This window comes from Rhodnius prolixus, unplaced genomic scaffold (assembly GCF_049639745.1).
Source record: "Rhodnius prolixus isolate KJV_2025 unplaced genomic scaffold, Rpr scaffold_33, whole genome shotgun sequence".
Taxonomy (NCBI): Eukaryota; Metazoa; Arthropoda; class Insecta; order Hemiptera; family Reduviidae; genus Rhodnius; species Rhodnius prolixus.
The window spans coordinates 412,802-439,214 of NW_027411608.1; the positions used below are offsets into that span (position 1 = coordinate 412,802).

General features: G+C 34.8%; 2 protein-coding genes and 1 long non-coding RNA gene across 12 annotated transcripts in view; 1 reads left to right on the forward strand and 2 right to left on the reverse strand.

The window, feature by feature from the left end:
• LOC141455206 (uncharacterized) overlaps positions 1 to 23,401 on the reverse strand; it is a 78,192-nt gene extending 54,791 nt beyond the window's left edge. The window contains exons 1-2 of one of the 7 annotated variants that reach the window (XM_074130090.1): positions 23,289 to 23,401; positions 18,249 to 18,384 (exon numbers count right to left, since the gene is read on the reverse strand). Coding sequence is in view for 3 of the 7 variants with exons in the window: in XM_074130084.1 (XP_073986185.1) it covers positions 16,612 to 16,750 (139 nt within the window). In the remaining 4 variants the exon portion in view is untranslated. Of the gene's footprint in view, positions 1 to 1,333; positions 1,452 to 1,635; positions 1,741 to 13,720; positions 13,873 to 14,846; positions 15,080 to 16,611; positions 16,827 to 18,248; positions 18,385 to 23,288 lie in introns of those variants that run through there. The other 6 variants (XM_074130086.1, XM_074130087.1, XM_074130088.1 and 3 more) reach the window with 6 other exon arrangements.
• On the forward strand, positions 22,069 to 25,782 carry LOC141455216 (uncharacterized). Its single transcript, XR_012459165.1, has 2 exons — positions 22,069 to 22,675; positions 22,769 to 25,782. It is a non-coding gene; the product is annotated as an uncharacterized lncRNA (long non-coding RNA).
• Positions 25,664 to 26,413, reverse strand: part of Art7 (arginine methyltransferase 7) — a 52,907-nt gene continuing 52,157 nt past the window's right edge. For all 4 annotated transcript variants that reach the window (XM_074130100.1, XM_074130099.1, XM_074130098.1 and 1 more), the window contains exon 11: positions 25,664 to 26,140. In XM_074130100.1, coding sequence (XP_073986201.1) covers positions 25,882 to 26,140 — 259 coding nt within the window. In that variant the 3' untranslated portion in view covers positions 25,664 to 25,881. The remainder of the gene's footprint in view (positions 26,141 to 26,413) is intronic.

Below are 26,413 nucleotides of genomic sequence, written 5' to 3' on the forward strand. Positions count from 1 at the left end.
TAAATTTTATTTCAAAAAAGTTTTAAAACTAAGAGATCTTACACTTTACAAAGTTTGTAAAGTGAACATGAACTTTGAAGTCCTTTGTAACAGATAAATTTGTATCTCTATACAAATAAAGATGATAATAATAAAATAACACACTCGGAATAACAAATTTCACGAAATACAACCATTTTTACGAAGTGGTACAATTTAGCATGATTGGTACTACCAAGTGAAGTGGTAGGCGAGCCAAAAAAGGTTGGGAATCGCTGCTCTAACTGAAGCAATATTGCAAAAAGATTGAGGGACTACAGATGGCATCATCGTCTGTTCAAAATAAAAAAAAATCTTCAATGATCCAGAATCAGCTGATTCACAGGTTCTCTAGGAATCCATCTTTAAGAAAATAAATTCTCTTAGTAAAGTGATGTTTCTAGTTGAGAGATTTAAGATCAACAATGTTACCAATCTGCTGGTGGGGCTCAATTTAAATATAAGGGATTCAGCTTCTCTTGATTTTTAGCTTTTGAGATATTTACTGCAAACACACACATAAAGAGAGACTATTTTCTTTTAAAAGCTTTTTCTTTATTTGACTCAAGTGACTTCAAAATGGATGGTGAAAAAAACACGAAATCGAAAATTTGTTATGACCGCAGAACTTCCCTCATGCAGTAGAAGAATGTAATATATTGATAAACAAATAAAATAACAAAAAGTTAAACCACTTAAAACCTCTACCGCTGCAAAAACATAAGATCTGACTGCCTTTTTTTTTGCTTCATCAATAAGAAAATATCGAACACTCTTAGCATAAAAAAAGAAAAAGGTCTAACCCTTCCAGATGAACACTTTAACTGAACTGTATCAGCTACTACATCAACCGTCTGAGAAATAAGGATTGCCAAACATTGCAATGTGTCTATACACGGAATCTTTCGCTAGATACGATTTTTCCAAAACAATCTGCCTTGACAATGAAAAATCCAATGAACAAAAATGCAGACCATTTATCCTCAAGAATATCTAACTTCGTTTTTTTGATACTACTTAAAAATGAACAAATTTCTTGCTGCAGCTTTTTTTCCAACCACTGAACAAGGTATTACAATCTTCTGTGTAGTAATTTACAAATAATGGAGATCTCTAAAGTTGTCGTATCTGATAAAGCAATAATATTAGGGTTAAAAATCCCTTTAATATCTCTGCGTAAAAAAAAAAAAGAAATCCCCCAGGGCCATTAACACTTCGTCAATAATTTCTTGGAATTGGAGATCCCTAATCACTATTTTCACCCAATTTAAGAAAGAAAGAAAATAAAATGGATAATTGTTATCTTTGTGTCTACCTTTTCTTCAAAAGAATTCGTTTTCACAGTTCCGACAAGCATCAGTGACCATCTGTTTCCCAAATTCTGTATACAGTATCAGCTAACCTTGTACAGTTGGAAAGTCTATTGATTGTGCCTACACAGATAATATTAATCAATTAGTGTTTTTTGAAAAATGAAGTAAGTTTCTAACCTTGAAAAAAAAATTTACAACATCTGTATATTTGTCAACACTAACAAACTTTATAGCATAAACTCCAAGTTCGTTAATACAAGTTTTTTAGATTGTCTGCTAATTATTGTAAATAAAATTTTTCTACCAGTAATCAGTCCAAGTGTCAATTTCCCTTCTTTTTGTACATCAGTACCACTAATTTTGATTGTGGATAACATTCCATGATAACCTAAACAAGATACGAATTAAATGAAATCGATACCTATTGGATGAAATCGATACCTAATAGACGAATTCAATCGAAAAGTGTTTTCAGCGAATTTTACTGTTTTGCCTAATATTAGCAATTATTAATACATAACAGAAAATTAAAGTTAAGCATGAAATCTAGATTAAATTCGATTCTATTATGAAGAACATGGCCCGAAACTTGGTGCTCTAATTACTATCTTCCCAAGGGGTAAGTCCTGCGAGTGATTCCAAACAATTTTTTTTTAAAATTTGCACTGTGTATTATGATCATTATTTTCTTGAAAAGAGATAGTAATGTCCGAATAATTGCAGTCTGGCAACAAGCAGACCATCTAATGAAGACAGCAGAGTCCATATTATTTAAACACAATGTGCAAAATACCATGGCAACTGATCTACGTATCTATCTTCCTTCTCGCCATTTCTCTCTTTCTATCTCCTCCGTCTTCCTTCTTTTTTTTTTGTTCGTCTTATTTTTGTTTGCTAAATCTCTTTCGTTATTTCCTGTTTCCAGTGGGTTCATCGAATAAATAAAGGTACACTGACATTCTGTTCTGGCGATGAACGGACAGAATGGTGTATATTACACAGGAAGTGGCTGATTAGAGGTCCGTGTAATTATTTTACTACAAAAATGTCTGTAAGTTTGTTCGTCTCCCAATTCTAAAGAGGGGCAAGAAACAATTGCTTTACTGGGTTTAATTAACTGCAAAATCTTTCACCCCCATTCATATCCTTTTATTTCATTCATGTGCCTTCAGGTTTCCTTGACTAGATTCACCATTTTTATGAATGATTTGATTTCCATTCATATTTCTAAGGTGAGAAGACTCATTCTTTACAGTGTGACGTACTTTATTTGAGGGAACTTTGCCCCTTCCACAAATCTAAAAGTTCCCTTAAATTTCGTAAGGAAATGTTGCAAGTACGAGTTACCACCTGGTTTCCAGCACAAGCAGTGTGTATCCGAAGTTAAAAGTAAATTGTGGAGAGTCGTTTTCGATAAATAAAAATAGAAAATTCGACATTATAGCAATACTTCCCATTAATTATCTAGGAGGCCAGGTCCCAACTAACTGGGTGGCAGTGCCATTGAGAGGGAGAGAATTACCTCCAATTAAAGAAAGGAAAAAAAATAATAGACAAACCTGCCAAACTGACCTTATACAAATCATCCTGATTAACCAAGCTTTACATCGACCGCTAGAGGGCGGAGCTCCCGCTTTTAATTTTGCTTGTAAAAATGGTCTACTATAATTTGCTAACGGAGTAAAAGGCAGAATGTTTATTAGTTTTGCAAACTAGTGGAGGTCGTAGGTTTATAGTTGATATGAAACTATTCGTAGTTTATGTCATGATAACATTAAAGGCAAATTGGAACTAAAACAGCTAGAGTTCTCTGTTATTATTATTATTACTATTATTATCATTATTAGGAAAAGTACCGGAAGCAGATGGCTTCGGTACAAAGAAGAGGAGCGTTCAGGATCGCCTCTTCCTATCGAACGGTCTCGGAGCCTGCGGCACTCGTGGTGGCTGGAGTGATCCCCATCGATTTGATGGCCTAGGAACGTATGATGGTTTATGATTTAAGGGAAGTTCTTGGAAGATCGGAGGCGAAAGTGGTGGACAGGGATCACTCAATTCGGTCCCGGCATGAGAGGTAGCGGACGGACACCCGAGGCAGATGGACTGCACGGCTCATTGGCAACCCTTCTGTGTGGGCCGGAAGAGAGCATGGCGCGGTCGACTACTACCTCACCCAGTTTCTTACGTGGCACGGGTGTTTCACCTCGTACCTGTACAGGATGGGGAAAGTTGGAGACCCGTCATGCGTCTTCGGAGACTCTGACCTCGATGACGCCCATCACACATTCTTTCTGGGTGATAGATGGGTACCGGAAAGAGAGAGAGCTTGGAGCAAGAGATCGGGCGAATTACGCCCGAGAACATAGTAGGGATTATGCTCTCTCTTAGAGATTGCTGGGACCGGGTGGCGACCTTTGCCAAGGTAGTATTAAAAAGAAAGAAGCAGGAGCTGGACTTCCGTCTGCTCCTTCGTAATAAAGTCTAATCAAGTCCGGTGGGAGCTCGCATGAGCTATTATGTCCATGAACAGACAAGACAGAAGACACACCAACCCTGTAATGTAAAAATATTACTTTGTAAACTAGCCCTGAAGATGGACCTAGTCTCTAGGTCGAAAGCTTGGCAAAAAAAAATTATCTCGACTGAAATGGCAATTTATTTATTCATCCTATTAAAGCTAGTTAAAAGAGCAACCATTTTTTGTAACTATCTAATTCGATTCGAAACTAGTCTTGACTTGGAAACATTACATTCAAGTTGGATCTACCAAAACTTTTAGGCAGCTCTATCTTCTAATTAACCAACGGACACCTGTACTGATTGTCGCTTGCCAAGTTGCCCAGGGACACTAGCAAAAAAAAACAGCCTCTATAGACTTGCTAGTTTTTGCAAAATAAAATGCAGCGTACAGTACGGCCTTCAAAGAGCGCTGTGGTTTACAAACTATTTAAAAACAGAAAATAAGGCTAGACTTACCTTCAATGAAAAGAAAGGACAAATGTCTAAGTACCATGGTGTCTGGAAAATACCATGCAGACCGACGATGGTGGCTAAGACCTACAATAACTCAGTTCGAGCTTTCAAAACCAAACTTAATCAAACGGCCAGAGATATTTTCAAATGCGCACTCAGTATATATTTTTGTAAGTCAGAAACAAATAAACTTTAAAAAAATTAATGAGGATTGAGATTTAACCATTTATTTTTTTATAATTGCAAAAGGAAGTTTTAAATGTTTTACATCATACTCATTTTTTTCCCTCGCAATTATATTCAGTTAATAATAAAGAAAAATTAAATTTTCTTCTGACTCACGATTATTTTTATACACCCAGCTGACTCATCCTTCGTTAATAATAATCTTTTTTATTTTTTTTTTTAATTTACCTTTTCAAGTACACCGTCTACAAAAATTAAAATGGAAACTTCACATTTATGTCCAGGAACTTTGAAAGGATGTGTATCATTTTTTTTTTTCTTTGCAACTTCCTGCAGTTAGATGGAGAATACGAAAATCTCAAGGAATCACCACCTTCGCCGCTTCCAACGGCGGTGAGAGGGGGATGACCTTGTCCAGAGGTGTGACCTTAAACCTGCTCCAGCTCATTAACCATTCTAACTGACCCCCCCGGCGAAATGCACCATAGTGTTAATTACGCAACAAAAACTGTGCTTCTCGTAACGGTGATTTACCTCTCTCTCACTATCTGTGTTTCTCTGTTCCTCCCCCTTGATCTAGTAGTTTGAAGGAGGGAGGATATGTATTGTTTGATCTTCCCTGTGCGATAAGATACTAGAAGTAGATCTGATAATGCTATTGCTGAGAATTGATACCGATAGTTTTTCCTCATTTTATATATTTCTCGTTTATACGATATATCAGGCTCATTACAGGTTAAGACTTGATGTAAGAATCGAAATAACTAATTATCCCAAAATGACTGGGGTAGGATATTTTTCTAATGTTTTCCACTGGAACACAGCCCATGCCTCTATTAATAACATAAAGTGATAGAAGCAGTTAGAGTGTGTAAGTTTATGCGAGGATAGAATCGTATGATGATCATTTGATCATAAGAAGCAGTTAGAGTGTGAAAGGTTATGCGAGAATAGAATCGTATGATGATCATATGATCATAATAAGCAGTTAGAGTGTGAAAGGTTATGCGAGGATAGAATCGTATGATGATCATAATAAGCAGTTAGAGTGTAAAAGGTTATGCGAGGATAGAATCGTATGATGATCATAATAAGCAGTTAGAGTGTAAAAGTTTATGCGAGGATAGAATCGTATGATGATCATAATAAGCAGTTAGAGTGTAAAAGGTTATGCGAGGATAGAATCGTATGATGATCATAATAAGCAGTTAGAGTGTAAAAGTTTATGCGAGGATAGAATCGTATGATGATCATAATAAGCAGTTAGAGTGTAAAAGGTTATGCGAGGATAGAATCGTATGATGATCATAATAAGCAGTTAGAGTGTAAAAGGTTATGCGAGGATAGAATCGTATGATGATCATAATAAGCAGTTAGAGTGTAAAAGTTTATGCGAGGATAGAATCGTATGATGATCATAATAAGCAGTTAGAGTGTAAAAGGTTATGCGAGGATAGAATCGTATAATGATCATAAGAAGCAGTTAGAGTGTAAAAGGTTATGCGAGGATAGAATCGTATGATGATCATAATAAGCAGTTAGAGTGTAAAAGTTTATGCGAGGATAGAATCGTATGATGATCATAATAAGCAGTTAGAGTGTAAAAGGTTATGCGAGGATAGAATCGTATAATGATCATAAGAAGCAGTTAGAGTGTAAAAGTTTATGCGAGGATAGAATCGTATGATGATCATAATAAGCAGTTAGAGTGTAAAAGGTTATGCGAGGATAGAATCGTATAATGATCATAAGAAGCAGTTAGAGTGTAAAAGGTTATGCGAGGATAGAATCGTATGATGATCATAATAAGCAGTTAGAGTGTAAAAGTTTATGCGAGGATAGAATCGTATGATGATCATAAGAAGCAGTTAGAGTGTAAAAGGTTATGCGAGGATAGAATCGTATAATGATCATAAGAAGCAGTTAGAGTGTAAAAGTTTATGCGAGGATAGAATCGTATGATGATCATAATAAGCAGTTAGAGTGTAAAAGGTTATGCGAGGATAGAATCGTATAATGATCATAAGAAGCAGTTAGAGTGTAAAAGGTTATGCGAGGATAGAATCGTATGATGATCATAATAAGCAGTTAGAGTGTAAAAGTTTATGCGAGGATAGAATCGTATAATGATCATAAGAAGCAGTTAGAGTGTAAAAGTTTATGCGAGGATAGAATCGTATGATGATCATAATAAGCAGTTAGAGTGTAAAAGTTTATGCGAGGATAGAATCGTATAATGATCATAAGAAGCAGTTAGAGTGTAAAAGGTTATGCGAGGATAGAATCGTATGATGATCATAATAAGCAGTTAGAGTGTAAAAGGTTATGCGAGGATAGAATCGTATGATGATCATATTGTGATCATAAGAAGCAGTTACAGTGTGTAAGGTTATGCGAGGATAGAATCGTCTAATGATCATAAGAAGCAGTTAGAGTGTGAAAGGTTATGCGAGAATAGAATCGTATCATGATCATATGATCATAATAAGCAGTTAGAGTGTGAAAGGTTATGCGAGGATAGAATCGTATGATGATCATAATAAGCAGTTAGAGTGTAAAAGGTTATGCGAGGATAGAATCGTAAGATGATCATATTGTGATCATAAGAAACAGTTACAGTGTGTAAGGTTATGCGAGGATAGAATCGTATGATGATCATATGATCATAATAAGCAGTTAGAGTGTAAAAGGTTATGCGAGGATAGAATCGTATTGTGATCATAAGAAGCAGTTACAGTGTGTAAGGTTATGCGAGGATAGAATCGTCTAATGATCATAAGAAGCAGTTAGAGTGTGAAAGGTTATGCGAGAATAGAATCGTATCATGATCATATGATCATAATAAGCAGTTAGAGTGTGAAAGGTTATGCGAGGATAGAATCGTATGATGATCATAATAAGCAGTTAGAGTGTAAAAGGTTATGCGAGGATAGAATCGTAAGATGATCATATTGTGATCATAAGAAACAGTTACAGTGTGTAAGGTTATGCGAGGATAGAATCGTATAATGATCATAAGAAGCAGTTAGAGTGTGAAAGGTTATGCGAGGATAGAATCGTATGATGATCATAAGAAGCAGTTAGAGTGTGAAAGGTTATGCGAGGATAGAATCGTATAATGATCATAAGAAGCAGTTACAGTGTAAAAGGTTATGCGAGGATAGAATCGTATGATGATCATAATAAGCAGTTAGAGTGTAAAAGGTTATGCGAGGATAAAATCGTATGATGATCATTTGATCATAAGAATCAGTTATGAGTGTGAAAGGTTATGCGAGGTTACACTTTCCTCAAAATATCCCATTTGCCTGAGAGAATTTTTCATCTATAATTGATTTTCCATACTATCATATAAATGCTAAAAAAAAAAAAAAAAAAAAAAAAAAAAAAAATTAATACAAAATTGAAGCCCTGGTCCCCTAGGTCGAAAGATTGGCCTAGTAATAAAAAAAAATACTAAAATTGGTGCATCGACTTTCACGGTCACTAATTGGCAATTGGCAACATTGTATCTTCCTACTGGATTAATAAATCAGTCACCTAAAACTATGATTTTTTTTTTTTTTTTTTTAATTTACAATTACCAAACTACACCATGTCTGCAACTTTTTCTTTTCAAAATAAAAATTGAAACAAGATAATTGCCTCCATACAAGATGTGAATAGTAATTTCCTTGCCGAACCACTTGGATAAGGAGGTCACTTACAAATCGACCTAGAATGAGAGACACAAATCTATGAGGGAACCTCTACCGCAAAATTACTTACGGATTGTAGAGAAGGTAATTTGGCAAAATATTAGTTCTTTTGCACTGCATTAATATCTATTTATTTAGGTCAACATTTCGAATAAGAGATGAGAGGCTTTTTTTTTTTAGTTTATTGACCGAGAGTTCTCCATTTAGTGAGTCTAAACTTTAGAAATGCTAATGTTATTATTTATCTATTTTTTTAAAAAAAAACATTTAAATTACTTGTCCTACAACTAGTTTTCCTTATAATAACAATGTGCACATGGCTTTTCTATTATTCTCCGTCGATAACCCCAGTTGAAGAAGCTATAGATAGCAATTGCAGAGCTTGGTGCAGTCTACAGTTTCTAAAATCTACAGTTTTTTAAAATTTTTAGTAGGGACAAAAAAACTAAATAAGCTTTAAGATGTGCTCCTTATGTTGTGTCTGCTGTAAGGATTAGTTAAGGATATTGTGATGGTGGTCATTTGGGGCTCTCAATTTGAACTTTCTAGGGCATTTTTTAAGCTTGCTATAAAGCAAAAGTTATTTTGCAGCTAACTCTTTTTTTTTGCACGAAAATCATAATTTTTCAGTAAAACTTGAGTTCATATTAAGTCAACAGATTTCTTGTTTTTGAGCTTTTAAGTGGCATTTTGTGTCTTGTCGAATGTTAGATATATTATTATGCCTGTCAAAAAGGAAAATAATAATATCTACCAGGGAAGGGATTAGCTATGAGGTTAGCATACTGGACTTCCACGCGGAGGTCCCGGGTTCGAATCCAGCAGCTGACCCGTAGATTTTCTCTTCCTAGGAGCTTCTTACAGCTCACTGTCCGGTGATGGACAGTGTTGTCTGTAACGAGAGAACACTGTCCGGAGGCCGGCAGTGCACTGGAAAAAGCTCCGGGCGCTAATAACCTCAGCTGTTGATGCGCCAAAAAAAAAAAAAACAATAATAATAATAATATTTCTCTTCCTAGGAGCTTCTTACAGCTCACTGTCCGGTGATGGACAGTGTTGTCTGTAAAGAGAGAACACTGTCCGGAGGCCGGCAGTGCACTGGAAAAAGCTCTGGGCGCCAATAACCAAAGATGTTGACGCGCCTTGAATCATAAAAAAAAAAAAAATCTACCTAATATAGACATTAAATAAACCTAATATAAAAATTTTCGTTTGATTGATTGCGTCATCTTTTCTGTTTGGAGCAAAAGAAAGTTATCTGCAGTAGAAAACTCATTTTTGCTCCAAATCTAACCTAGGTTAGAGAATAAGTAATAATAAACGAGTCTGCATAAAGACTCGTTTATGCACCAAAAGATGTAGAATTGAAGATACAACAATGGGCGCCACTGAACACATTTTCTGAAAAAAATGTAGATAACTCCTTTTTGCACCAAGATCTCTTCAATTGCAGGCTAATCAATTTTGTTAGTCGTCAGAATAAAGTAAAGTAAGTACAGTAAAGTAATTGCCTATTTTTTCAGGCGGGGCTTAACGTCCAACTACCATTTACTAGGTGTCGTGGACCGAGGCGACTAGCAAACATACTTTTTACTGTAAATTTCTTTTTATTAACCATTAAATAAAATCTAAGGCCTGGAGACCGGGAATCGAACCCAGTACCACAATACAAATTAGCTTCGCAGGTCTCGCGCCTCTACCCGCTCGGCTACCGTGGCGCCACAGTCGACAGAATAAAATGAATCAAGATGGGCAAAGAAAAAGATTCTACAAGGGCACAAAAAGTTTTGAAACCTAGAGCATCCTTTTAACAACTTCTTCACCCATGAATATTGTTCTTTAACCAATCTGTATACAAATAAGAAAAATAAATAAAATGTATTATTTATTTTCTAATTCAAGGGCTACGGGGGTTCTTTAAAAAAACAACAAAATAATAATGATATATTAGTGAGATGCTAGTATCCTAGTTGAAGCTATCTTTTGTTTATTGTGAGAGAAAATTACACAAGTGATTATAATATAATGTTACTTCAGATCTCAAGGTGAAGATCTTTTGTCAGATAGCGTTTGCTTCAACTGAAATAATTTGCAAACAAAGTGGAAACTAGAAGATAGGATGCAAAACAAAAATATACGTATATAAACACTGCAAAAACAGTGAATAGTTTTCCAATGTGGTATATATATATATTACTAGTAATTTCTGCGAATAAAATAACAGGCCTGAACGGTGTTTTTATTGATCTATTTTCGCAATATTACTGAATTACATGGTTGGAGTTCTCACCTGCATAAAACTAGAGATCAAATCAGGTTCCTGGATGAAGCTTGAAGGCAAAAGATTTCCAGTACTTAGAGCAGGTCCACTCCTTCTGCATTGTTTTTTCTAAACATCCCCCCACCCCAAAGAAAGTAATGCTGCCAACATTTTTTAAAAGGGAATATTTTGAGTACAATTGTAGGTTGGCAACATTGGTTGGCACAAGCCGTCTGTAGTGACAAGTCACAATAATTATCAGTACAGTGTTTTGATTCTCATCTGACAGCTGTACACATTGTCTATTGACTGAACATCCGCTAGATACCCACATTATTTCCTCATTTCCCTCACGATTCGACCTATATCAAAATTAGCCAATAATTTTTCTACTACATCTAGTTGATAATATTATCACTAGTTTTCTAGGACCACATTTTACGAGTATTTTCGAGTTATAAAGTCACCATGCAATAATAATAAGTTGTGGATAGATATCCTCACGTACAATGAATATTAAATTTGCGTCAATATCAACCGCTTGGTTTTGGCGAGAATCTGACCTAGACTGGAAGTTGTATTCCATTAATAAATATTACACCAAGAGCAATTGGTTCGAAAATGTCTAAAACAGACAACAACATTTTGAGAAGCCTGATCAGGATAGACTGGCACTAACTTTGCGCTTTTTTTGGACACCAGTGATTCTAATAATTTAATTTTTTATTTATTTATTTAGTAATTTACAATCTGTATACATGTATATAATGAGTAAATGTGATGAGTATGTTCAACTGGTGCAGGAGAAGAGCAGGAGGAGAGACAAACTATCCAGCGGTAGCACTATCTTTAGAAGAGAGGAGAATGTAAGGAGGAGAGAGGAGAGATAGGAGAATAATGATTTAGGTGTTCAGCCTACAAGGAAGTCGCCGGGCCACTGGCGATTCAGTCGGCGATAATATTTATAAATATAAATAATGTAATAATGATAAAATATTTTTTTAAACAAAAAATGTGCACATAAAATTTAAACGGTAGAAGAAAAACTGTAAACATAAGAAAAATACTTCAAGTAGTGTAGAAGAGAAAAACGATAATAACTACAAATCATGTATAAAGTAAGCCGAACAGCCAAGGATTTCCTAGCTGTATCTCATAAAATGTATCCATTTCTATCTCTGCAGATGATCAGCGGAAACAGTAGCGTAATACAAGACTATTTTTTTGCCAAAAGTGGATTCACAGCCTTCTGCACACTCATTTGCTGAAATGTTGTCTTAATGTTTCGTTCATTCGGATTACGCAACATGAACTTTACGTACGAACTTCGTCACACTCCAAAATGGCCGAACATGTTTTGGTTCGTAGTATTAGGCTTTACATTATCAATTTCCTGTAAAATTACCCCCACCTATTCCTTTCAAATTATCAATTTTCAATCAGCTGAACATCTACACTAAATTCAAATTTAATATAATAAATATTGATCTTACAGTAAATATTCCCACTCGACTAATCTACTCCATAACACTGGACAACAAAATAACAAACAAACAAACAGACAGACAGACAAACAAAAAAAAAATGGCCAGAGCACAAACACTTTCCAGTGTGCACACAATGGGTCTTGCCGTGAAATTCTATTGTGAAATGGAGAAAAATTGTCAACACTAGAAGTCTACATAACTCGCATGACTCTACTTGCATATACAGCTGGGCACCTCCAATCAACTGTCTTTGTCTGACGGCCCACTAAATCTCTGTCACTGTGTTATCTCGATGATCTAAGAGACTAGTCGTAACACTTTTCTGTACAATCATAATATTTTCTGTCACAATAATCTAGTTGCTATATTATATAGTATATAGCAGCTGCAATGGTTTTTTTATATCTCGTAATCCAATGTTTTTCTTATTTATTCTTTATATTTGTATTGATTTTTTTTTTAAAGAATTCACTACCACCTTTTGACAAAAAGTAAATGAAAGTTTATTCTTCTGTGAAATGAATCTTCAAAGCCTTAAAAGAAGTTAGAGAAGTAGAAAAAAAAGTCCAGTCAGAAAAGTGGTACAGTCAGTCATTCGAGGAATTTTCCTGAACATTTGGCGCCACGGTAGCCGAGCGGTTAGAGGCGAGACCTGCGAAGCTAATATGTATTGTGGTACTGGGTTTGATTCCCGGTCTTAGGCCTTGGATTTTATTTAATGGTTAATCAAAGAAATTTGCAGTAAAGTATGTTTGCTAGTCGCCTTCGTCCACGACACCTAATTGGTAGTTGGACGTTGAGCCCCGCCTGAAAAAATAGGCGATTACTACTTACTACTTACTTCTGAACATTTGGGGGTTTCAGCAGCACTTTTAACTTCCAAAAAAATGTGTAAATGGTAGGACTGTACTTAACAAGGCCACTTGAAAAAGGAAACTTTTGATTTAAATAGCCGTTTTTGCGTAATAAACCCATCTCAGGTTTCCCCAATGGACGAAGTCTCATATTGCAAACTAGGACTGCAACACGTTTATCCAGGATAGAAGAGGTAGTTTCATCTTTTCTTTTAAATAAGTCCAAGGAGATGGATCCTTCCAGAGTGGAACACCCTGTAAAGATCTTATCTTGCCTTACAGAAAAAAAAAAAGAATAAGTCAGCAAGGGTACCCTGGCCTGGTCCTGGATCAAGATCCTACACTGCAAATGAAATTTATTTTTCACATGTACCATAATAATGTATTACATGTTGTCTCCACTTTTTATAGTCATTTAATATGGATGGACTTGTAACTGCCCAAGGAGTACCTAACTTCATCTCTACTTCTTCGTTTGCAATCATTATTAACATGCACTAAGGATTGTGGGCTGCCTAAAATGCTGTTTACTGTGCATTTAGGGCTAACTGTGCTTCTTAAAGGTAAGTAGCTTTAAGAAAATTGGCAAAGAAAATGAATTAAATTTAAATAAGATAAAATTCAATTACTCTTAAAAGAAGCAGAAACGCAACTACCTTTTTGCGAACAGAAAACATGATACTTAATTACCGTCGCTAATTCCCCCCATTACCAACAGTCTACAGCTGTTTAATTCTTTATAATCATTTGATTTATCACTAATTTGGTGTAGGGGGGCCATTGTTTTGCTCTCGACATGATTAACTGCCTCTTCTTCTTTTATTTTGCCTAAGAGCTTCAGTCACTTCTTATCCGCAGCTCCCTCTCTGAGGTCACAATATTACATTGCACGCCCAGCCATTGTTCTACAGGTCAACAGATAAACAACTACCTTGTCTACCTCCGGATTCACCTATCGCATCCATTCTTGGGAGGGATGTTGAAATAATCGTCCGTCCGGTTGAGCAATCTAAATGCTAGTCAAATGATGAGCATCAGTTAGTATCTGCTACTCTCCGCTGGCTGTCTCAGGGTCTTTTATCGCTTGTTAACAAAAATAAATAAAATAAAATAAAAACACTTACTCGTTGTGAAAATAAGTATTACGATCAAGATAAGATTTTAATTTTTTCAGTTTTATCCAGACATACAATTAAAAATAGCAGAAAAGTTCAAATGCGAGATTAAAACTGTCCGGTAGGACGGTTGTATAAGGGTTGATCATCAAAAACTGCACAAAAAAGTGTCACGTTGAAAAACACCCAACTTTGACAATTTTTTTCTCTTTTTCTATAAAAGATAAAATTCCCAAATTTTCTTTAAAAAAATATAGGGCAAACCCTCCCTTATAACTGTAATTGTTTTGCAAAACATAGATTTTGGATAAGGTACTGCGATAGGACCCGACTATTAACTTTTACCCGAAATCAACCACTAAGAAATGCGTCTTTATTATACAAATACAACGATCTTCTTCAACTCGGTCTACTAATTTCTTATGAATTATCTAAAAGTTAAACGTAAAATCGAAAAAAGCAATAGAGTTGAACTCTTTTAAGAGTACTAAGTACTAACGTAAGGTTTGCTTGAAATGTAAGTATTTCTTGAAAATTAATTACAGAAGGGTTATCAAAGGAGAAGGTATTCTGACAATCCTCCCAAAATATTTATTAAAAAACAGTAACAATAACTGTCTATAAACGAGAGGTTTTCTCTTCTTAAGTCCTTCTTCAGTTAACAGTAGGTTCTACTCTAATTTCTAGAATAAAACTGAAAAGCTTTCACTTGAACTTGGACTTAATAGTATTATAGGCTTATAACTCGTGATTTCAAGATATTTCTAAGGGAACTATGATTTTATTAGGGATCTGGGATGATTCCTTCAATGTAAAACATTGAACACGTATTTTTAGTGCAAAACTTAAAATGTCAGAAAAACTTATTTACGTGAATTGCGATAAGATACGAGACTTTTTATTTTTCAATGCAATCTGAAGTATTATACATACAATAAATACCTTATACATAATTTTGTAGTTCCGTTAGACTTAATTTTGGGCGTGCTTATATATACGTATGTTCATTGACTTCACGGGAAATTAGCCCGAAATTGCCATGGGCAATGGTTTTGGCTTGCCTTGTTTTTTGTTACCATAGTTTCAAATTAAACTGATCTCTGGTTCGTTAGTGACAGCATAAACTCTCTCTTCAAAATGATTGGAGCACATGAACAAAAATGTAAACAAAGTTAAAACATTCTCACAGTCTGTCATGTATTTCCCTTAACAAGATTGCAACTTTTTTTCTTTTTTTAAACGAAATACGAAAATATCGTATGAAAAAAAAAGATCTTAATGAGTACCTATTATAATTTTTTTTTAAAAAATAATTATACACACGATATAAAGTGGTGAAAAGTTTTCCTAGTTTTAAATTTTCAGTAAAACTTTTATTTTCAAAAAAAAAGTACGATAATTTTCTTTAAATTTGGCCGCCTTATTGTTTACATTACTTTTATTGGTACCATCTTTTAAGAAATAATATACTGGAAGATGATTTGAGCACAATTCTCCCTAAAGTACTATTTGATTGTAATCTATGGTATTATATTAAATAATTAAATGACATGCAAACAATTTTTGCATAGAAAATAAAATTGCAGAGAATGGCACAACTGGTGGTGCGAATTTTCTGTACTTTTTTTGGCACTATTTTACCTTGAAAAGCAATTGAGTTGAACTCTTAAAACTGAGAGTAATAAGTACTAATGTAAGGTTTACTTGAAATGTACTTATTCTTTTAAAATTAATTTTAAAGTGGTTTACTAGAGGTGGAGGTATTTTACCTACGTTTCTAACACTTACGTCATATTTAATTCTTACAAACACAGCTGTTTTTAGCTGGACATTACACTGAAAAGTAACCTTACTGGGAAGTAAACCCAAAACCTTTCCCGAGAATATTGCACTAATACGAATTTTCAAGAAAACTATGCAGAAATTAAAAGCTGTAAATCTACTTGCATCTATCTAATTGAATACACCAATTTTTCGGGAAAATCTGGGAGACTTTTTCGAGAAAATTAACAATAATTGAATAAAGAGGATTTTGCCAAACTCCATTTTGGCAACATGCTTCACATTTTTAGTAGTAAACAAATACGCTTCAATGAAGTGATGCTTTCAGTTATTGTGGCACCTACACGAAATATTAAAATTTGGAACTTTTTGCGTTCTTTTTGATTTTGTGTTATATTAGATACATACAGACAGACCAATTTTTAAAAAAGCTCCAGAATTTTCCGATGAAAACTAGAAAAAGAAAATCTGCATGATTACTATGCTTTTCTGTTACTAGCGGAAATGGGAGAAAGTAGAAATCAGGCAACTCAGGCCCATTTTATTCAAAGCGAGGCTCTTTTTTCAAGCCGGTAGGACGAAAACCGACAAAAAAAACTCAGCATAACCGGATAGTAAAGTAAAGTAAGTAAAGTAATCGCCTATTTTTTCAGGCGGGGCTTAACGTCCAACTACCAATTAGGTGTCGTGGACGGAGGCGACTAGCAAACATACTTTACTGTAAATTTCTTACATTAACCATTAAATAAAATCCAAGGCCTAAGACCGGGGAATCGAGCCCAGTATCACACAATACATATTAGCTTTGCAGGTCTCGCCTCTAACCACTCCCCGGCTATCGTGGCGCCTCTAATAACCAGATAGTACTTAATACAGAAAAATGGAAACAAAATAAAGAATACAGACAGACACAAGACAGACTTACTTAAATCTGTGGAGAGATGTGGTGGAGGAGGTAGTCCCGCGATTGCGAACTGCCCGAATACGCTAATAAACACCAGCACTAAGACGACGGCGGCACCAGTTCGCCGGAAGTTCGATCCAGTAGAGCACCACTGGTCCATCGCTATAGTTTTACACTCGACTGTTCTGGCCAGAGGCCGGCTATGTTCACCAGCACACTAAACAGTTCGCGCACTTCTAAACCTGCTCTGCTAAGATCTCCCCTCCATAACATTTTTTTTTTACTTTTTCGTTTACCGCAGTTTTACTAGTTCGCCATTTCAATAAACTAGAGTTTTGATACAATATTTAATATATTAGTACCATTGAGATGATAGAATCAGCTTTTCAATGATGAGCTTTCAGCGGCAAGGCCCCCGCAACATTTTATTGGGATTCTGAGCAGTCACACTTATTGATTCCTTCAATAGCTTCACTTCATTACAGGAACATACATAACAACGATGGTTTTGGTTTATTTCGACCGTTGTTGATGGATGATTTTTGGGGAATATCGAGGTGCGGTCGTCAATAAAAACAATTTTTTTGCTTTATACCAACGTTTCGGTAATTTTTACTACCTTCTTCAAGGGTATTATAAAAAAGTTTGTGAAGTTTAATGTAGAGCTACGAGTATATCATTATAACTGTTGATGTCGTTGATACTCGAAGCTCTACATTAAACTTCACAAACTTTTTTACCCTGAAGAAGACAGTAAAAATTACCGAAACGTTGGTATAAAGCAAAAAAAATTGTATTTATTGATGACCGCACCTCGATATTCCCAAAAATCATCCATAATAACAATGCCAACATCTTGATGGCATAAAAATACCATGTTTCCAGAAAATTTATTATCGATATGGGATTGTTCGCCCCAGATTTCCTTTTTTTGCACTTAGGAAGTTCGGGGGGGTCCGCGAAGTTCCTCCTTCCGGTCAAAGCGATCTTCTCCGCTAACTTTTTGGCAATACATTTCAGTTGTATGAACATTATATTTTATATTAAGTATATGCTGTATATTTCACACGTAACGCACAGTATATTAATGAGGTAGTTTACGCTTTCGCTTATAGCCATCCCCTCTCCTGCACACACTTTAAAATTGACATGTTTTAACATGTTTCAAATAAAGCGAAAGGAATAAAAAAGAGGCTCGTCTACGTATCTCTTAAAGTTGCTCTCAATTCGGTTCTATAAACTATCAACATTGTCTCCAAATATTTGGAAACTCTTTGGATGAGCTTCATCTTTTTATAGTGTATCACCCATTTATTTCTCTTCTGTTTTTAGCATTCATTTAGGCCTAGCTTCTTTGCTGCAGGTATGCAGTCCTTCAAAAGAGCCCCAATATGCTGGCTTTTCCCTTTAGAACGAGATCATCAGAAAATACCAGGTTAATCTGTTATATAAAATTGGTTATGGCAGCTGGTTATGATTAGCCTACTTCAGGGCTAAATTGAAGATTATGGGAAAGACCGTAAATCCTTATTTAAGTCGAAAAGATTCCTTGCATCTTCTCGCGCCCCTTCGATTCTGGGTTGAGTGATTGCAAGGAACCTTGTTAGTTTTGTCATCTTAGTTCATTAATTTATTAAGTTAAATGTATAACTATTTACCTACGTATTCCAGTATTGCTCTCTATCTTCACGACGGTGAGTCACATGCAAATGATCCTCTCTTAAAAAACGGGCTAGTTTAGCTCCATAATACCCTTCAAGGTAATTCTGGAGATCGTTTTTATTGTTGCACTGCCTGGAAATAGACCAATTTTTAGTCACAATTAGACAACTTAATAAGACTTTAAATAATCATTTCAAAATAGTAACATCAATTCTTCCTCATTCGTGGCACTATGCTCCTCGATGGCCCTTTGACCTCCTAATTCTAGATTCATTCATTGTTGCACAAAAAAAAGGGAATAAACTTGATTGCCACAATATTGGGAGAAAATCCCTCTTAAACACGACCTAAACAATTCTTGTTGCATAAATGAGCTGAAAACGTAATTGATGAATTTACTGGTGTAGGCTAATAAAGGATAGGTCTACCAGGGATCCTGTTTCTTACAAGAAGGACATTTGGAACAAAAATGGACCACGTTTCACTCCACATCTGTTTGTCCATTTCCAGCAAGCGAATGAAAGCCTGAGCTGTAACAATGCATTAAGATTGCTTTAGACGGGCGGTTCCACCAAAAAGATGGGGGAAGGAACGCAGGCAATCCAAAATGCCCATAGATCTCCGCCCACCCATCATCTCATCAGAGATGACGGGGCTTTAAAACAACAAATCCGGCTAAAAGTTGCCAGATGCTAATATAATAAACTAATAAAGTAGTAACAGGACACTCGGGAGCATGGCGACCCAATCGACCAGTGCTCTGAATATACCTAAGAGAGTTCTGGCAAAGATTACCAGATGCTACAATCTCCGGTAGGGAGACATTTACCCTACCGAGGACAGAACACTGATCGCTAGTCTAATTTGTAACAATGCATGGCAGATTTTTGAATCCCAGCAAAACTAACAAGATTCCTTGCAATCACTCTACCCAGAATCAAAGGGAATCTTTGAATGCAAGGAATCTTTTCGACTTAAATAAGGATTTACGGCTAGAGGTGATCCACTCTTTCCCATAATCTTCAATTTAGCCCTGAAGAAGGCTAATCATAACCAGCTGCCATAACCAATTTATATAACAGATTAACCTTGCATTTTCTGATGATCTCCTTCTTAAGGGAAAAGCTAGCATATTGGGGCTCTTTAGAAGAACTGTACCTGCAGCAAAGAAGCTAGGCCTAATAAAAGAATGCTAAAAACAGAAGAGAAATAAATGGGTAATACACTATAAAAAGATGAAGCTCATCCAAAGAGTTTCCAGATATTTGGAGACAAAGTTGATAGTTTACAGAACCCTGTTAAGAGCAACTTTAAGAGATGGGGCGTTCACTAAGATGATGAACGATAGTGGAACGCTTGGTAGTGTAAGATCCTCCGTGAAATCTTTGAGTCATGACTAGGGGGAGACTAGAGACCAGATAAGTGATAATGAGGAGTTAAGGATATTGTACCGGAGGCGAAACTGTATTCGTTGCCGATCATACATTCAGTTTGGCGTACGAAGTATATAATTTGGGCCACCTATGATTTTTCACATTACTCAATGATTAAGGGTCTTAAAACTCAAATTCCTGATGGAAACTTATTTCGATAAAAATACAAAACAACAAAATATCCCTCATCCGAGCAGTGTAAAAAGAAAGTAAAAAAAAAAACAGGTTTGCCAACTTTCAATACAATTTCATTCAACTGTATTTAAAAAGGGAAACGGAAGTATCTTATAAAAAAAAAAAAAAAAATGGGCCAACACTGTACTGGTGCTCACATCTCACCTGGACGTCTTACAACTGACCTTTCTCGCTTTCTTTGCTGTGTTCTCCTGGTCAAAAACTATTTGTATTTTTTTTTTGTGGGGGGCTCGGAGTTTTCACTTTTTAATCGATATTTTATTTATTATATCTGTACTTTATCGATTATAGATGCAAACACTAGCTTAAAGTAATTGTATCTAGGAAGGTTACAACTAGGGTGGATGTTTCCATTTAACACAGAAATAACTTTTTCTATTAAATCATCCCAAAATTGGACTTATCTATATATCATGGCCATTAAATAAGGACATGATAGCATGTTTTCTGACGAACTCCCTATAAAGTTTTCAAATTCTTGACAGAAACTGTAATTTTTTTGGGATGAAGTTTATTCAAGCTAAGGAGAGATTAAGAATTGATCTTATTTGAGTTAAAAGTTTATTTTCAATTAAAGCAGCATTTCAGGTTGTGGAATTTTGTTCTGATTCAGGAAGTCGAGAAGTGCACATAACCCTCTACTTAAAACTATAAGGCATTGGACTGATACTGGCCGTATAGTGAAAAGGAAATTTAGAGAGAGGTTATCCACCGGTTTTAAAGGTTAAGGTTACAATTTTCAAACAAAGCTCATATGTCTCTACCATACAAAAATAATATAATTATTCAGTAATTACTTGTTCTTATTTTCCACCTGACCATATCTCAGACAAAGAAAACTCACTAATGCAAGAAAGCAACGAAACACTATTCCTGAATTGTTCGAATTTTCTAACTGAGCCTTCGCAGTAGCAGAACCAGTTTATATAGTTTCCAAGTTCAAAATGGCAGTTTTTAACTGAATCACACATAAAATCGAAACTCCCGTCGGTTTCTTATGGCAAGCCTTTCTTCCCTCAAGACAATCTTGCCGTAATTTTAAGTAGAATGGGATACAACTACGTATCTGCAGGAGGCTGCGAATCTTATGTGTAATTCTGAAAAGTTCAGGTATCATTCATTCTTAAAGTAAGTACCTTTATAGTATTATTTTTTTGGTAAAAATAATTCGAGAAGGTTCAGCCTTGATAGCTACGCCACTGGAGGGCCTGGAATTATTTTCACCTTCTCTAGGACCAGAAATGCGAAGTTATCGCCACCCAGAAGTTGTTTTGAAATCGGTTGATGTTCGATGTTTTGACGCTTCCTTAGAGCTGTATTCCGTACGTCCATATTGGGGGCAAGTAGGGCGGTATTCAGTTTTCTTTTGTTTTAAATTTTAAAAATGGATTGCCTAAGTAACTATATTTTTTATTGATCAAAGAATTATAAAAACTCAAAGAAGGGAAACTTTAACTTGGGAGATGCTGGCCATTGTTTGAAGCTTCTCCCACTGCTATGCTTCACTGCAACTTCATACATTCCCGTGTCAGCATATTCTTCACTCCCTGAGAACATTATCATGATAAACATTCTCAGTTCTTCTTGTTGTCTTTGCTGCTAATCAATCTGGTTCAATAAGTGCAAAAGTGATTGATCATTGCACGCGAATCTGTGTTCATTTTTCAGAGCGTGCCAGTATGTCACATAATATCCAGGCATTGTTCACTCCACCCCCCACCCAGGACATAGACAATCATTGTCTCAGTACTTATGTACCAATATATATATGTGTCAGCCATGGCTTACATAATCTATCACCGTATAGCTTATTTATTACTCTCTCTCTCTCTCTCTCAGCCTTAGTTACGGGAAGTATGGTAGGCGCGCTGTTTTTCAGATCAGTATTTTTGCAAAATTCCCAGAAAAGTGATAAAAAAAAATGCATCGTAGTAAAGTGGCTTGTTAAATGAGTTACGATGCGAAATGTTAGTGGTCGATGCCCTCCTGTAATCAGACAGGACATCGTTCTCCTGAATGTACTTGCTCGCTAAACAATATGCAGATAAAACATATTTCCTTGTCATGACACAGTAAAATTAAATAAAAATTCCAAACTAGTTGATTTTAACCTTGTTTAGTAGGTTTTAATTAAGCAATTAAGATCTTTATTAGAAAACGTGCACATGTAATTTTACTGCAAGTTTACTAGAAAATAATTAAACGTAACGTTAATGGGAACCTATCACTACCCAAAATTATTCAAATAAACGGAACAAATCTTTAAAAGTAAAAGAAAAAAAAAATCCATTCAGTAAAGTGGTTTTTCCGGGAGCGGATTTCCGAGTAAGAAAGCAGAGCTTAGGATCTTCATTATCGATCCTCCGTGTCTCAGAAAACCACAACTCTGGAATTGATTATCCTTCTCTTACAATTTTTAAAGTTTAAAAGTAGACAGAAAACAGTTTAAATTTCAAAACAATATCCTGTAGAAAGTGCTGCCGCTGGGCAGTTTCTTTCCTCCTGCCTTTCAAGCCTCTATACTTCTATCTCCTTATTTACTTATTGTATAGTGTATTATACAGATTGTAAATGGCTAAATAAATTAAAAAAAAAAAAAAAATTCAAAACAGACACGAACAATTTAAACAACATATGTATATGCAAACTTACTACAAAATACTTGACAATTGGCAACACTGACTTCCACACAACCTAACACGTATCACACACAGACCGATCACACTCAGTCCATGAACAGACAAGACAGAAGACACACTAACCTTGTAATGTAAAAATATTACTTTATAAACTAGGTAAATAATTTTTTGTAAATTTCATTATATTATACATATTATATTATTATTTTAATAGAATCATTGTTAACAATCGGTAAACATGTTCCACAGCCCTGAAGATGACCTAGTCCCTAGGTCGAAAGCTCGGCAAAATAAATTTTACTCGACTGAAATGGCAATTATTTTTTCAACCTGAAATTCAATTATGAATCAGTCACCAAAAAGAATGAACAACTAAATAACTAAATTATTCATGTTAATTCATTTTACATAAAAGAGATCATATTGCCCACACTGTTTAGTTAACGTATTCTCAGAAAAAAATATCATTAAGAAAGTGAATACGTTGTATTCCACATAAAGAAGTAGTTTAAAAATTAAAACAAACCCCCTGAAAAAAACTTCTGGGGATGCGCCCCTGATTTCAAGATCATGTAAACACTGAAAGCCATTCCTTTAATTAGTCTGTTTGCTAATTTGAAATAAGTGTATTCAATAATTTTGAAAAAGTAAAAAAAAGTTACTATCTGATTACCCAGGAATCAGTGCGGTAGCTTCCTGCTACCAGAGTAACTCATTACTGATGTATAAATGACAGTTCATGTACGAGAATAAAACACAAAGTACTTACTTTTTTTTTTGGTGTTTTCAATTTTGAAATGTAAGATCATGATTTTTAGAAAGTACTATTAACCAAGGATTACCAAACAATGATAACCTTTCAACAATACACAATGATATTACCTGCCTCTATTTATCAATGCCACCTTGAGCAAAACAAACCCTCTTTTGTGTTTTAAAGTATTATCACATTACTTATAAAGAGTAATTTCTCTTTTATTAATAATAACTTAAGGAAATTAGAATTCGTTATTATTCATTGTCAAAAGATTTTTATTAATATGCAAATTAGGTTCACAATACGTTCTGCTTCAGTTTGAATTCCTGAACTATCTGATGTGAAACAAGTTTCTCTTTTTACTTGTACTGTTTATTGTTCTTTCTCTTACTCTTCATAAGTCGTGTGAGTAATTTGATGGATGTTTTTCTTTAGGAACTTGAGTTTCAGAAGTAAACTTAATTTCTATAATTTGAATTCAACAAATATTGAATTATGACGGTCATATTTGCTTGATAAATTCCAAAACTAGTACTGAGTAATGTTTAACTTTACGAGTTAAACCAGTTTCCAGATCTTGATATCGTTAAAGGCCAAGTAACAAGTGCAATTACCTGGTCATCCAAGCGGAGAGAGTGGTCTAATCTTAATGAACTTATTACACCAAGACTGAATGAGACTTCGTATTGTCAACTGTTGCATATAGTTTTTTTTTTCTTTTTCAAGCAGTTCAACAAAATAAAAAAGTAGAAAGCTGATGCTGGAACACTCACACTACTTTTTCTTACGTAATGAAATTTTTTAGGTACTTTTTTGTACGGGGAAAATTTAAACAGAAATATGTCAATACCGGTCAAACGATGTTCTTCAAGTTTGCCATTTTAGTAACATATTGAATTCTAATCAGTATTGCACAGGTAATGAAATCATAAATGATACTAGAGTAAAGCTTAATAAATCAAAACAGTTTTAAAAATTTTCCAAACAAAATGCTTCAAACAAAAGTTGTAGATGTAATATAATTTGAAAAAGGAACTCGTTGGAGCCGTTTACGGAAAAATTCTCACAAGTAAGAAAACAATATCAAAAGTATTAAAAGTAAAGGTACCTCCCAAATTTATTTGTTTTCCTACAAGGTATTGTATAGTGTTATTATTAACGTGCCCTGAATTTCGGCTCGATTCATTCCATTTGCAATCATTTATTTTACAAATTTATTGCTAAAGAACTGGTGAATTTTTCTGTTCTTTAAAAAAAATGCATCTATAATTAACAGAGGTTTAATGCATGTACTAACTAGACGTTTGCAATAGCGGAAAAAAAAAAATATATTCCTGACATAGTTCGCAATTTTTTTCCTTGTAATTTGGTATCTTGTACCTTGAGAACGGAGGTCGCATGTAGCTAAAACTGGTCATCTCTCGATTCCCGTAGTTTATGTGCTCATGACCTCGTCGTTATAATGAATCAGCTGATAGATGTATGCAGAAGTTTTCATTGGCGATGAGTTTATTTAGTAAGATCCAGTCCAAATGATGTAAAGATGAAGAATATTGGTTGACCAGTTTTATTCAAGTCTTGAACACTCTTTATGATTAGAGTTACAAATTGCAAATACGTCAATTACTTCGGTAAATGCGAAGATCAATAAACTTACCATGCCAAGAATAACCGAAGATAACATCTCTTCTGATAACCGAACCTTCTTTGAGTATCAACCTTATAGAAGTGAGACTCTGCCCATTTATTTCTGGGTAGAAATAAGTAGAAATGAGCTACTTTCAATACATTTTCGGGTGTTGTAGACTTGATGATCAGCATCACCATATCTAAGAATCCAACTTTTTATTTAGAAGTAGGGCAATAATCATTTTGGAGTAAACAACATCACAATTGATTACCTAGCTTTTGTGGTAAGGCGACCTTTACGTTAAAGACGAAAGTAAGTTCTAATTTTTGGTGCACAATTACTTCCACATAGACGTGTCAATAACGAGTCATTTTGTCGTAGAATGTTCTCGTAAAGGAGAACAGAATTCCTCTGTCACGCCAAAGGATTAAAGAAATTACAAAAACAGCAGCAATCTGGAAAACGGCTGAACATAGAACCATGGTTTACAGGAACGTTTCTAATTATTTCCATGAGTAGAATAAGCCACTCAAGTAGCGTCATACATTTATTTTCGTATTTTGAAATTTTTTATTTTATTATCTGCCCTAATAATCCTTAAACTAAACAATGAAATAAAATAACTATTCTTAAAAAAAAAAAAGAAAACATAAAATTAAAGTTTTTCATAAATACAATTTAATAAAACAGGTAAGCGTCGCAAGATGTTAAAGGCTTTAATGAGTAATCAGCTGATCTAAATCAGCTGATAAAAATATTTGTAATTATTTCCTTGTTTATTTACAAATTACAAAAGCTTATAAAAAATATATGATCTTTTCTAAGATCTTTGAGACTTTTCTTCTTTTTTTTTCTGCCTGCTTTCATTCTTTTTTTTATAAAAATTAAAAGAGAGGTGAATGGAAAATAGTTTTCCAAAGTGTGTGAGGAGTGCAGTACGAGATTTCTGTAAGGTACATAAACAAAAAGAAAAACTTATTTAGGATTTTCTTCTTTCAATCGAAAATCAAATAGAAAATTTCCTGCCACTGGATCCAATATCACTTCATGTTTAATCTGATTGCCAGGTACAACGTTTGGTGGTGTATTTTTCATGAAATAGATACCCTGCCGTGTACCTTTATCCCAATGTACACTTTCACCAGGTATTACCTGGCTGATGGGACCAGTTGTTATAGTTTCTTCACCAAATAACCAATCAATCCAAATTGCTATGCCGTTACATGTGCCTTGACTGGAAATTTAAGTGAAAAAAAATGGTTAATACTAATAAAAAGTGATTGTTAATTTTAAATAACGTTATTTATAAAGCAAAAATATTCGGTATTTGAATATTTTTTGAGCCGGGCGCAAGCGAAAAACAGTTTTGGGTAAAACTGTTTTCTTTACAATTCATTAATATTTGTTATAGTTGAATATTTTCGACTTTTATTCCGTTAACTTGGCTCGCGTTTAGTTCACAATTGGCGACATTTGTGCCCGGCTAACGGAAAAGTATCAAATACTC